Source organism: Epinephelus lanceolatus, chromosome 15, assembly GCF_041903045.1.
Source record: "Epinephelus lanceolatus isolate andai-2023 chromosome 15, ASM4190304v1, whole genome shotgun sequence".
Lineage (NCBI taxonomy): Eukaryota > Metazoa > Chordata > Actinopteri > Perciformes > Serranidae > Epinephelus > Epinephelus lanceolatus.
The window spans coordinates 33696413-33709526 of record NC_135748.1 but is presented as its reverse complement, the minus strand read 5'-3'; the positions used below and the strand labels follow the sequence as shown (position 1 = coordinate 33709526).

General features: G+C 42.4%; 2 protein-coding genes and 1 non-coding gene across 3 annotated transcripts; all 3 read right to left on the bottom strand.

The window, feature by feature from the left end:
* Positions 1–1772: 1772 nt before the first annotated feature.
* Positions 1773–1854, bottom strand: trnal-uaa (transfer RNA leucine (anticodon UAA)). The gene has a single exon. It is a non-coding gene; the product is annotated as a tRNA-Leu (tRNA).
* Positions 1855–2417: 563 nt separating this feature from the next.
* On the bottom strand, positions 2418–7019 carry stx11a (syntaxin 11a). The gene is made up of 2 exons (XM_033642393.2): positions 6828–7019; positions 2418–4163 (listed from the first exon to the last, which is right to left on the bottom strand). Exon 2 carries the CDS (start codon positions 4156–4158, stop codon positions 3280–3282), a length of 879 nt encoding a protein of 292 aa, XP_033498284.1. The 5' UTR covers positions 4159–4163; positions 6828–7019; the 3' UTR covers positions 2418–3279.
* Positions 7020–7223: 204 nt separating this feature from the next.
* Positions 7224–12230, bottom strand: LOC117267491 (syntaxin-11-like). The gene is made up of 2 exons (XM_033643437.2): positions 12095–12230; positions 7224–9470 (listed from the first exon to the last, which is right to left on the bottom strand). Exon 2 carries the CDS (start codon positions 9466–9468, stop codon positions 8608–8610), a length of 861 nt encoding a protein of 286 aa, XP_033499328.2. The 5' UTR covers positions 9469–9470; positions 12095–12230; the 3' UTR covers positions 7224–8607.
* Between the last annotated feature and the right edge of the window lie 884 nt (positions 12231–13114).

Genomic DNA, 13114 nt, shown 5'->3' with positions numbered 1-13114 from the left:
ATGGTTGAATGCCTGGGAAACACAGTCGCCCTCCATTAACTACTGGACCTGGAGAGACTTCTGCTGGAAAAACCTGATTCGCTTTTTCATCATGCCCAAACAGAAGCCTAAACAAACTGGCACCCAGCTCTGCTGCAGGAAGGAATGTGGAGAAATCATGGTCGACCATGCTCATATTTAATGGTCTTGTCCTTCTATTCAGACTTTCTGGAAGGAAGTAGCAACAATAATTTAAAAAACTATGGGTTGTAACATCAGTACAACATTCACATCCCTTTGTCTTGGACATATCCCTGATGGACTAAGTAAAGGTGATACCTATCTACTAAAGATCCTGCTGACAGCAAGTAAAAAGGCCAGTACAAAATACCTTTGTTTCTATACTTATTGAATGTAAAGAAAGAAAAAAAAGGAAAAAAAAGTTGCAAAAATTAGATTTAAAAAAGGCTGAAGTTTTTGGAACTTCAATCCAGTGTGCATACATACTGTTTCTGGAATTTAAAATTATGGGTTCTACCTACATGACGCTAGATGGCGCCAGATCCACACATTTTAACCTTATCAGATGGACAGGATTCTGATACAGAAACGTTAGTGCACACCCTTCACTGTGATGAATCAGCATGACTTTAGGGTTGTCTTATTTTAATGTAAATACACGGTGCACGGTCACTATGATAAAGGCTAGTCCAGTTTTAAGCAGAACCTAAAGATAAAGCACGTGCAACTGAGTGACGCACAAAAAAGACAATTTAAAGTGTGTCTAACCATATAAATTGGAACTATGTGTCACTATTCTTCTTGTTTGTTTATACCACAGCTGTAAACAAACATTTTTACCGCGTCAGAATTTTTTTTGCTATTTTCTTGTGTTAGAGCACCATGTCAGACAACACAGGAGGAATGGCGTTTTAAGTATCTGAGGTTACGCTATCGTTTTACGCACATTTGGACCATTTAACGCATTCAAACACTGATTAAACGCCAAGGTACACATTAAAGTGTGCTGCATATTTACCCCTAAAATCCCCTTGACAAAAGAAAACACAGTTTCATAACCTACTCACAGTTTCTCAGCTGAGTCAGGGTGTTTCCCCTCTCGGTGTCTCAGCCTCCGTGGTTCGTTAATTGTCTGCAGGTGTGTTACTTTAATGACCTCAGAGGACAAACACAGGTAGCCTATAATTAGCTGCTGTTAGAGTCACTGGGTACTATGACTACTGTGGTTCATGTGAGGGTCCAGCCATAGGTAAATAAAACACAGGGATGTGAACTGTAATTATAAAATAAATAAGAGCGTAAATACAGCCAATGGAAACTTCTGTGTGTTGACACAAACTTTGCGTGATGGCAGTGGGTAGCTCTCTTCATAGGCAGGGTGATATGGAGAAGGACAGATGAGGCAAGTATGAATAAATGAATAAATGTGTAAATAAATACAGGAATACGTGCGTATATGCATACATACAGAAATCAGAAATAGCCAAAGTGCTACAATAAATACGGTAATAAATGCATAAATAAATAAAAAATGATAATTAAACAGGTGTATTTATTTATTATTTATCATTATATGCATATTTGTGTATTTATTAGATCATGAGCGAGTATTTTGACTCCATATTTATCTATCCCTGCACGTAATTCACTTGTGTACTCCTGTATTTATTTACTGTTTGATTACTGAAGATATTGGTGCAATAACTCAATGTTCGCAGTTAAATCCATCCTCCATGAATCACACACGTGATCAGGTTAAAACTTCCAGTTACTACCAGGAGTGGGGTTCGAACCCACGAGGACTACGTCCATTGGATCTTAAGTCCAACGCCTTAACCACTCGGCCATCCTGGTACAATATACTCCCATTATAATCACCTGTATGACGCCAAGAAGTCACTCAGGTGAGTCTACCTAAGTACGTATATGACGTCACAGTGCCAAGTCACGCTACCGGTAAGTGCCCACCGCAAACCACACAATGCTGCTGAGGAAGTGCAGCCCTGCAACTCATTTCAACACAGAGAAGAGGACTCTGAAAACACCCACGGGTGTCTCTCATGACCAGTAAGAAGAGTCATGATGGTCTCAGTCACAGAGCCTCACTGGTGATAACTGGGAATCCCCCAGTGGGTGATGCACTGCCTCACACAGGAGAATAAAAGGTCTTTGTCATTTTACTATCATTGCACTCAGAGGATAATGACACAGGCCTGCTGTGCAAACACAGAGCACTCCGACCTGATTAGTTTCCTATTCTGTATTGATGACTTGAGCAAACACCCATGTACACATTGATTCTGGAGCCCTTTTGTTTGGGACAATCTGAGAAAACCTCCCCTGTCGTGTAAATGTGATTGCCTTTGACTGCGTGCCAGTGATAGGCACAGTCAGTGAAGCTACAGGAGGACACGGGATTGAAGACGACACTGTTTAATCTGTGAAAAGTGGAGGCATTACACAAGTTTCTGTCATGTAAAGCATAAAAAAACTCGAGAAAGACAAGCCCTGGCCTATATGCTGCTGATAACTTTTTATGGGGTGGCCGACATGTTGCACAATCCACACAAATCTATCTTGCCTCCCCGGCTAACCACAGTCGGAGGCTTTGCTGTGTGCAATGTGTTTCTAAAGACTTGTTAAGCAATGGCTGTACAAAGAAATACACCTACTTAAAGTTCCAGTTTACAGAGGAGCTGTGAAACCTAGTCTCGATATATTAAAAAGCCATAATAAGGCATGTATTTACATTACTTAAATATCTCATACAGCATTACAAAGCAAGGGTGTTGGTTTTGTGTCAACACTGGGGGCAGGGACACATGAAACTGTGGGTTTGAGGGTCCTCTGCCAGAAAATTCAGAGCATCAAACACTTGATTTCCTGCATTCTGGTGATTCACATGCACCAGTTTGTGCCTTTTCTGCATCATTTTGTCGCGTAAATGTCTTTAATTTTTCAGTTTCACATGTTACGGTGTCTTTGCAGCAATCATGCATGCTGCTCTCAGTAACAGTCAGGAAATAACACCCCTATCTCACTGTATACATTTGCATATGGGCGTGTGGTTTGAAATGTCGGCCTTTCCTCGGCTGAAACAATACTAGAATGTGAAATTTGGACACTACTGTTGCATCAAAATGAAGTCAGTGCTTCATCTGAGTTGAATAAATACACAAATTAAAGCAGTATATTGCAGGAATCTTTGCATAGGAAGCGGATTTGAATCTCATCTTGAGAAACTTGTGACAGTGAGATAAAAATAACACTGATGCTGCGTCAGTTGCAGCAAGGGAAGCAACAACAAAAGAGTTTCTTGCATGGATTGTTTTTCTTGTATTTCACAGCCTTCTTGATCTGAACCGTGGCCTTGGCGACATAGTCCTGAGTCGCACCCACGTTTGCTTCGATGTTATCCAGCATGCAGCCCTGCTCCTCCACCAGCTGGGCCATCTGGAAGAAAAGCTCGTGGATATCCCTGATGCGGCCCTCCAGCTCCAGCAGCTCTTTGTGCCGGTTCTCGATCTCGTTGAGAGCGGATCTGGCAGTCCTCCCCTCCAGGAGGAGATTGTCCGAGAAGACGTTCCACTTGCCTGTCTCGATCATCTCGTCAATCTGCTCCCTGGTGACCTCCTTGCCCATGATCTCTGCTTGCCTCTGGATGCGGGTCTTGCAGTTCTCCCTCTGGACCATCTCAGCCTCGTTGTACTCAGACATGGCTTCGTGGAAGGCGCTGTTTAGAGAAATACACTGTGAGCGTGCCATGCGAGCTACAGCTGATGTAGGCCCGTGTTCCTCCTCCAGCTCTTTGCTCAGCTTCCCCAACTTCTCCAGCCGAGCGTAAATGGCCTCCGCTCTGGCCTTGATGTCCCGTCCGAGCGCGTTAGAGTCCCGTTTAATGCTGCTGATCCTCCGGACAGACGTGAGGAACCTGGTGTTCTGCTTCCCGAGACGCTTCACGTCCAGCTTGAGCAGCATCATCTCCTTCCTCAGCGCCTGGGCCTCCTTGTAGATGCCGTCCATCACGTCCTCTCCCTCAAACACAATGGCTTGTTGCACCAGTTCCACATCCTCAGCAGTGTGGTTCTCCTCAGGCCTGCTCTCCTCCTCTGCAGGCGTGAAGGTGAAGCCCTGCAGCTCAGTCAGTCGGTCCCTCATCTCACCTGCAACAAGAGTCAGGAGCTTTTATTGACCTCTGAACTCTAGATAGTTTTGAGAGAAATAGACATCTGAAGAAATCTGTTTATTTGCTTTCTGATGGAGAGTTGAATAAGAAAATTGATATCACTCTAATATCTTTTAGCCAGCATCAGGTTAGCTTAGCACAAAGGCTAGAAACAGGGTCCAAACATAACAAAATCTACCTACAAGCACCTTTAAAGCTCATTAGATAACATGTTACATCATTTTTGTTCAATTCACTCAAAAAAACAGAGTGTAAAATAGCAAGTCACCATTTTACAGAGTGTTATATGAGCCACAATATTTCATGGCTCTGAGCAGTTGCAAGGGAACCAGTGGTGACTCCAGGAAGTTACTGCGTCCAACTAAAGCCCCTTTCCCACTGCACAAAAACGAACTAACACCTACCAGCATCTGGGTTTGTGTTTAAATGGAAAGGTTAACTCGGCATTCACTTCCAGGTCAAATGAAGCTGCAGTAGTTACAGGTATTTATCGGCTCCAGCTCTGATCAGCAGTGGTGGATATACAACACCCCGGTGGATGCACTAATTTAGCCCCTTTTTCAGCATTACACTATGATGTGGTGTCACAACATACTGCCCATCTTCAACCAAGCAGTGCATTGGTACATCATTCAAAATTAGGCAGCACTGTTTGAAAGAAAAGACTGAGCCCAGTCCAGTGCTTGGGCAGTGACTTTTGGCATCAGACACTGATGAAAAAAGAACGCCACAAGAACAAAAGTGAAGGTGGCGAAAGTCTGAGAGGGGTGATGGATAGGTTCAACAAAGATCAGCTTTCACAAGGGAGAGCGGCATTTGCATCCTGTAATATTATACGGCCAAACCCAGTTGTTTTTCACTAAACCTAACCACGTGTGTTAGTTGTTGGAGGATGTCAATCAATCAATCAATCCATTTTATTTATAAAGCCCAATATCACAAATCACAATTTGCCTCACAGGGCTTTACAGCATACAACATCCCTCTGTCCTTTGGACAGTATTGTTGTACTGACATAGTGCATTTATTTTGAAAGAGACTGTAAGTAAACAGTAAATTTCCTGTGAAAACAGAAGTGTATTTTGAAAGAAGTGTATGCATGTAACAGGCAGAACTTGACATGGCGTCCCAGAACGTCAACAACCAACGCACCCAGTGTACCTTGCACATCATATCTGGACGTGGGATGTCCATGACCAAATGTCAATATGTGACGAGGTCGGAGTGAGAATGTGTTGGAATAAGTAACAGACAGTTACTTACTTGAAAGAAGTAACCACCGTAACATCTAAACTGGCCTCCATGCTGCTTTGTACTGTTTACTAACCCTGTGTTCAGGCGCACCTTTTCTGTCAAATGTGACACATGAGAAATAAACAAACAAAACAGAAAGGCATGTCTACACACAGCTCTGGTCTACTGTCAGTGGGAACGGAGTCTATCCCTTATTTTAAACAGGTTTTCCCACGTACCCCTCTATCAAACAGCAAACTGTCAAAATGTCCAAACATAAGTACAAATTTGTGTAGCAGAACTTTGTTTTTCATTCTATACACTGTTTCACAACCCCTCAGATTTATTTATGACTAGTTGGAGGGGCCCCACCCTTAGGCTAGGAACCACTGGACTAAACTGTTTACAAGGTAGTTAAAACTTGCTCCATCTTGAGCCAGCTACAAGTCAAATGCTGCTTTTACAATGATGCATCTGCATTAACAACCTACTACTCTAAAAGACAACAACATTATATTACATAGACAGTCACAGGCTCCATTTATTTTACTAATAATACCTCTCTACGTCTACGTGCATTTTAAATGCAGCACATATTTTTTTACAGTGTTGTAGCCACTGGTACTTTTCTTTAAATAAAAGATGTAAATACTTCATGTTTTATTATATCTATTATATCCCTCCATCATGCTAGAGGGTTGAAAGATGTCATGTTTAATTTAAAGAACATCTAGTTTACCACAAGAGAAAATATGGACACTTTTTATGTCAAATTTTCCCCTTGGGGTCTCTTCTGCACAGGGAATGAACAGTAGATCTTGTGAATGAGCTGTATCGACAGCTGTAGTTCCTATGGTTTATTATTTTACATTTTAAATATAGTGTTGTGTGTCTAGTGCTCTTTTTTAGAGGGTAGAAATATTCTGCTCACTATACTGAGGCCCTTTTTTATATATATATATATATATCTTGGAGAAAATCAAGATCATTTTTATTCTTTATTTTAAAAACCAAGATTAAGGCTTCAGCAAACATTTTATTTTAGCCTGTAGATCCATTAGTAGTTTAGATGTACTTTCTGAAGACACACAGATGAGTATCTGGTTAAACTCTTGAGGAGGAAACTGTTACTTCCTCAGCTGAGACGTTTTTATCTCAGATGGTCAATTAATGACAGAGCCTCGACTCAATACTGTTATTTTCCATCGAGACTTACTGTTACTTTAGTGCGATGTATGTATGTTAAAAACAAGTTTTATAAGAGGAAATGAATCATGTTAACAAACCTTAAAGCACCACTGGCTGAAACAACCACAATGGTGTAGTAATAATCGAGTTATGACTCTATGAATCGATTATTTTAGTCCATACACCTCAAAGCACATAATGAAACACAGAGCACACATACCTTGCGTTCTCCTCCGGCGGTCCTACACCATTAAAGTCGCTAAAGCAGAAGAGGTGACCACGGAAAGACTCATTTCCTCTTTTTTCTTTCCGTTATAGCCCTAAATTTCAACACGTGCAGGAGTCATCTCTCTATCAGTGTTTTTAAGCTCGTCTCGCAGTCACACTGACACATTGATACAGCCTGCAGCAGGTACTAACGCGGAAGATCACGCCTTCTCCCCACAGTTCACACACATTACCGGGTTGAGTCCAGGAAGAGGGCGATCCATCCATCACACTCACAAGATCTATAATAAACCACCATGAGAGCATGGTGGTTTATAAATATCAAAAGCGCGTAGGTGGATTTGAGCGTTTGGCATGTGCGCAAAAGGCGTTTAAATACTTTTCAGACTTCTGAGGGGTCCAACAGTTTATTGTCAGGATGAAAACATGGGGGAAACACTAACATAAAAACAATATGACATAAAAATAACAGCAGAAAACAGCACTTGGACAAAATATTCTCGCCATCAAGTCCAGTTGGTGGCTGTTAGGAAAAGTAGCAGACAGTGAAAATACTCCATTACACGTAAAAGTCCTGTATTAAAAATATTACTTAAGTGCAAGTGTGTATCTTCAGCAAAATGTACTCAAAGTATCAAAAATAAAAGTACTCATAATACTACAAAATGACCATATGAGTGCTTTACTATACTTCATATCATAATACACTGCTCAAAAAATTAAAGGAACACTTAAATCACACATCAGATCGAAATGAATGAATTATTAAAGTTGAAAAATGTACAATATATAATTTTTTGGGGACAAAATGACGTAACAATGGTCAGTGGAATCCAAAATCATCAACCCACTGAGGGCTGGATTCAAAATCACACTGAAAATCAAAGTAAAAAGTTGAAATCACAGGCTGATAATGTGACTCAGTAGTGTGTACGGCCCCCACGTGCCTGTATGCACTCCCAACAACATCTGGGCATGCTCCTGATCAGTCAACGGATGGTGTCCTGGGGGATATCCTCTCAGACCTGCATCATGGCATCAGTGAGCTCCTGCACTAGGAGGAACCCAGGGCCCGCTGCACCAGGAGAAACCCAGGGTCCACTGCACCAGTAGGAACTCAGGGCCCACTGCACCAGCGTAAGGTCTAACAGTCGCTCTGAGGATTTCATCCCAGTACTTAACAGCAGTCAGGGTACCGCTGGCTATGACATGGAGGTCTGTGCCACCCTCCAAGGACATGCCTCCACAGACCATCACTGACCCACCACCAACTGGTCATTCTGGGTGATGTTACATGCAGCATAATGTTCAACACGGCGTCTCCAGACTCTTTCACGCCTGTCACATGTGCTCAGTATGAACCTGCCCTCATCTGTGAAGAAAACAGGGAACCAATGGCGGACCTGCTAATTCTGGTGTTGTCTGGTGAATACCAATCGAGCTGCATGGTGCTGGGCTGTGAGCACAAGTCCCACTAGAGGACGTCACGCCCTCATGCCACCCTCATGAAGTCTGTTTCTGACAGTGCTAGTGATAGTTCTGATAGTGAACTGTGCTCCTTGTGCCTGAACCCACACCCATAACATCCATCCGCACCCTGGAACCAGTGCATCTCAGTTTGAGTCTCATGATATTTTACAATGATCAAAAGATTGTCAATATCAAAACAGCTGAGGGACGGATGATTGAAAAAAAGTCTTAATGCGTTGTTCTTTTAGTTTTTACAACATAGACAGGTAAACCAGGTCTACAGTCTCTGCTCCTCATCAGATTTAACTGTTATAACAAGGAAAGCAGCCACAACACAGCTTCTTAAAGGGGTTGTTTTTATCAGATGCAGTGGCTCCGTCCAGCTGAAACACAGCGTGCTGAACCATCGCTCCAGTATTCTGGACGTTTTTCTGGATGTTTTCCAAGGCTAAACCCTGCTCCTCCGTGAGCACAGCCACATCCAGGAACAGTTGCTGGATCCCCTCGATCCTCTTCTCCAGCTCCAGCAGCTCCTTGTGTCGGCTCTTGATCTCCAGGAAAGCCGAGCGTGCCATTTTGCCCTCCACCTGGGCAGTGAACACGTTCAGCTCCCCGCTCTCCATCATATCCTCCAGCTCCTTCTCGCTGACCTCCCTGCCCACCACCACCATCTGCCTCTGGATCTGCCGTTTACAAGCATCCCTGTGGGCCATCTCTGCGTCATTGTAGCTGAACATCACCTCCCGCAGGGCATTGCTGAGACACTGGTACTGTGTTCGAGCAATGCGTGCTGTGGGGTCAGAGCTGCCATGCTGGTCTTCCAGTTCCCTTATGAGAGCGTTCATCATGTGCAGCCGCTGCAGCACAGCCTCTCCCCTGCGTTTGATATCTGCCCCGATTGCATTTGAATCCCGCTTTGAAGCAAGAGGGTATGAGCTCTCGTTCAGTGCCTGGTAGTTCACATCTTTCAGCTCACTGATGTCGTTCTGGATCTGCTGGATCTCCAGACGGATTTCCTGGGCCTCCTGCAGGACACCATCCAGGTCCTGGTCAGTAGATGATGCTGCTGATCCCTCATGTGCTGAGAAATCGTCCAGATCCACTGTGGTGAAACCATCAGAGTCAATCTGCGCCTGATGGAGGTGCTTCAGCCGGTCTCTCATGTCTGAAGAAAAGGATACAAAAGACAAAAAGAGATTTTTGATACACAGTGACCGCAAAGATCTCTCCTTTATGTTTGTAAAATAAAGCAGTGATTCCCAGGCTGGGAGTTAGGACTGTTACAGGAGGTCCTAAAGGGACAATCCAAATACATATTTTTCCTTTTACCTGTAGTGCTATTTATCAGTTTAGATTGTTTAGGTGTGTGTTTCCAAGTGTTGGAGATATCGGCCGTAGAGAAGTCTGAATTCTCTCCAATAAAATGCAACTAGATGGCACTCAGTTTGCACTCAACAGCAGTGTCTCTTTCCAGAAATCATGATCAGGTTACTTAAGTTAATCCACAGACCTTGTTGTGAGCAGGTTCACATGGGAACTATCTTCTCTCTACCAAACTACACCCACCTACCGTATCACTCTGCAGAAGGAAGCGTGCATCTACTGGGCGAGAGACTCATGCTTGTGACACAACCCCTCTGTCTCGGAGAAATTATGTTTTTATGTCACTTAATTGCTTTCTAAATTACGTTGTTGTGGCAGTGTAATTACTGCCTGGATTATGTTAAGAGACAATGTTTCATCCATGTACCACATCGGCTTTAAAATGAAGCAGCTGGGCAGGATGATGGGTGTACAAAGTGCCGGACCTTGACACCACCACCCCTGGTTTTTGTCTAGACTCCTGTCTTGTGTCAGCAGCACATAGCTTTAGTTAAGGTTAGGGAAAGGTCCTGATTTCAGTTAAATGTTACAAAAGGTGATAAGAAAAAAATGCTGCCGTCACTACAAGTGGATAGCGGATAGCAAAACTGCTTATTGTGATGGAAAACAACTGAAATACATTGTCACTAAACATTCAGCTGATATGTCTTGTATCAACACATTCTCACTTCGACCTCGTCACATATTGACATTTGGTCATGGAGTTTCCACATTCAGATATGACGTGCAAGGTATCCTGGGTGCGTTAGTTGTTGACACTCTGGGACACCGTGTCAAGTTAAGCCTGTTACATGCATTGTCTTCTTTCAAAATACGCTACCGTTTTCACAGGAAATTTACCGTTTATATACAGTCTCTTTCAAAATAAACACACTATATCAGTACAACACTGCATATTGACATTTTTTGTCCTTCGGCAACAAATGCACGTGGTTAGGTTTAGGAAAAAAGAACAGGGTTTGGCTTTACAGTCTTATGGGGTGCAATCACTGCTCTCTTGAGTGAAAGTTAGTGTTTGTTTGACCCATCCACCACCCTTCCCACCCACCCCAGTTGGACTTTTGCCATCTTAGCTTTTGTCCTTGTCACGCTGATGTCAAACGATGCCTTTTTCTCTTGGTTTCTGACGCCACAAGTCACTGCCCAAGTGCCAGATTTCACTGACTTAGGAGTGAGACCGGGCTCCTTGTATCAGCACTTTAACGACTTCCTAGATACATTTATTAGCAATATTTTCTATTTCTATTTTCTTTTGTTCAGTCTTGAAAACTCCACTGATGCCAATGTTGTGTCCATACTTTGATAACTATGATTGTATTTATAGCTGAATTAAAAATTGGCATGTAAGGCATATTATCTTTCTACTAAACTACACCCCCGAGCTGTATCGCTGCACAGAAGGAAGTGTGCATCTACTCATGGACAAGAGGCTCGTGCTCATGACAGGATGAGATGTAAACATTAATGGCCTCCCCCTTGACTGAGCTGTAACGTTAGCTAGCTCAGTGGTGCTAGGTGAGCGAGCAGTAGACGCACACTTCCTTCTGTGATACGGTAGGTGGGTGTAGTTTGGTAGCAAGAAAATAGTTCCTACATGAAACTGCTCACAACAAGGTCTGTGGATTATCTTGAGTAACCAGGTCATGATTTCTGGAAAGAAACATTGCTGTTGAGTTTTGAGCACCACAAGCTGAGTGCCATCTAGTTCCATTATATTGGCGAGAAGGCAGACATCTCTACAGCTGATACCTCCAACACTCTGCAACTCACACCAAAACAATCTAGATTCATAAAGAGCACCACAGGTAAGAGGAAAAGACTCATTACAACCATCAAGCCTGTACTTGTCATAAATACTTCCTGATTGATGACGTCAAACAGGCCTGGACTCAGCCAAGTACACAACAATCACACACTTTTGTAATTGATATATAAAGTGGCCGTGAGCATTTTGTACCTCCTCAGTATCATGTGATGTCAAATGAATGCACTTCATCTGCCAGGACATTTAATCTACCCTCAGGACTCACCAAACAGGTTTTTAAGCAGAAAAGTATAGTATAAAAGTATTTAAGCATTTATGTAATCTGGTTTTAAGTAAGTGGAGATACGTAAACGTGGAACTCAACACAAACAGCAAAGGACACAGAATCAGTAATCCTGAACAGCCTGAGAAAACGCAGCCATAAACCAGTTGCACAAGGAAGTCTGGTTTGTTTATTTGCACAAAGATTAATAAACATTTCTTATTATCTTCTACACACTTCCTCCACATAGTCAATGAAAATAAGCCTCAATTTTAGGCTTTCTTGCCTGCTCTTGTGTTTAAGGTCAGATTTTCTAAGATTTAACTTAACATACCCTCTCAGACAAGCCTAACAAATGTAGAATATGTATATATCTTACTTGTATGAGCAGTTATTTATCTGTAGATGCAGTTTGCAGTCTCTTTAAGCTGATCATAGAAATGGTTGTTCAGTCCAACAGGCAGCAAGATGACTGAAGACACAGTGAACGATTTTTTTCACCATGTTAACATCACTGCTCGTACACCAGTTTGAAGAGGAAAGGTTTTTTAGAAACAAAACTTTCTGCATTCCTGTGGTGTCACATGGAGGCACGGCGTGACGTACAGTGACATGAGGCCTCTCCAGCATTCATCATGAAGATGACGACTGATATATTTTGTTAACATTTCATTACATTCTCGGGGCATCTGTCACCTGCGTGCACTTTTGTTTTTGATAGATTTTCTTCATGAAAGGGTTGTGAAAAGAGACTAATGTTAAGGTAAGACAAGAAAAAAAAATAGCACATAAAAGCAAATATGTAAGATATCATCATAGACAGATGTCACCACACGCTGACAGTGGATAAAAAAATAAAGAGGAAGTACTTCAGATATGTTATCTCCCAAAAGGGGTGGGACTGAAGCTTTCATATGTGATAACAAAATGATGAAGTCTTGCAGAGGTCGGTCTGCCTTGACTCATGTGCAGCCAAATATTTTATAACCTGTCTTTTTGGTGTCATGAAATGTAATCTCACTAAAGTCTTGTGAAACCAACTGTCAGATGATTATAAGTCATGCAGCCAGAAATAGAAGTATATATATGGAAAATGGACTTTTCAGTTGATGCGTAGGAAGCTGTGCGATAGTCATTCCCAGCAGTGGCTTGTATGTGATTAGTAATTTCCACTGGCCTCCATGAGTTTGAGTCACACTGGCTCTGTTTCTCAAAAGGGTTTTTTTTTTTGTCAGTGTGTCACTAAGCTGTAGATGCACACTCCTCCAGTGTGAAAATGAAACTAGATGGTGAAGAAAGCAGAGAACAGAGTGAATGAGTCTGTAAAATCTTCCCAAAACCACAACATAACACAGTGTAGGCTTTCTGTTTCATTTATCCCCCCTCTTGTGGGGGTTAC

What these genes read in the sequence shown, in the direction of transcription:
- stx11a (XM_033642393.2), bottom strand. Translation starts at nt 4,158, where the DNA reads ATGAGGGACCGACTGACTGAGCTGCAGGGCTTCACCTTCACGCCTGCA.
- LOC117267491 (XM_033643437.2), bottom strand. Translation starts at nt 9,468, where the DNA reads ATGAGAGACCGGCTGAAGCACCTCCATCAGGCGCAGATTGACTCTGAT.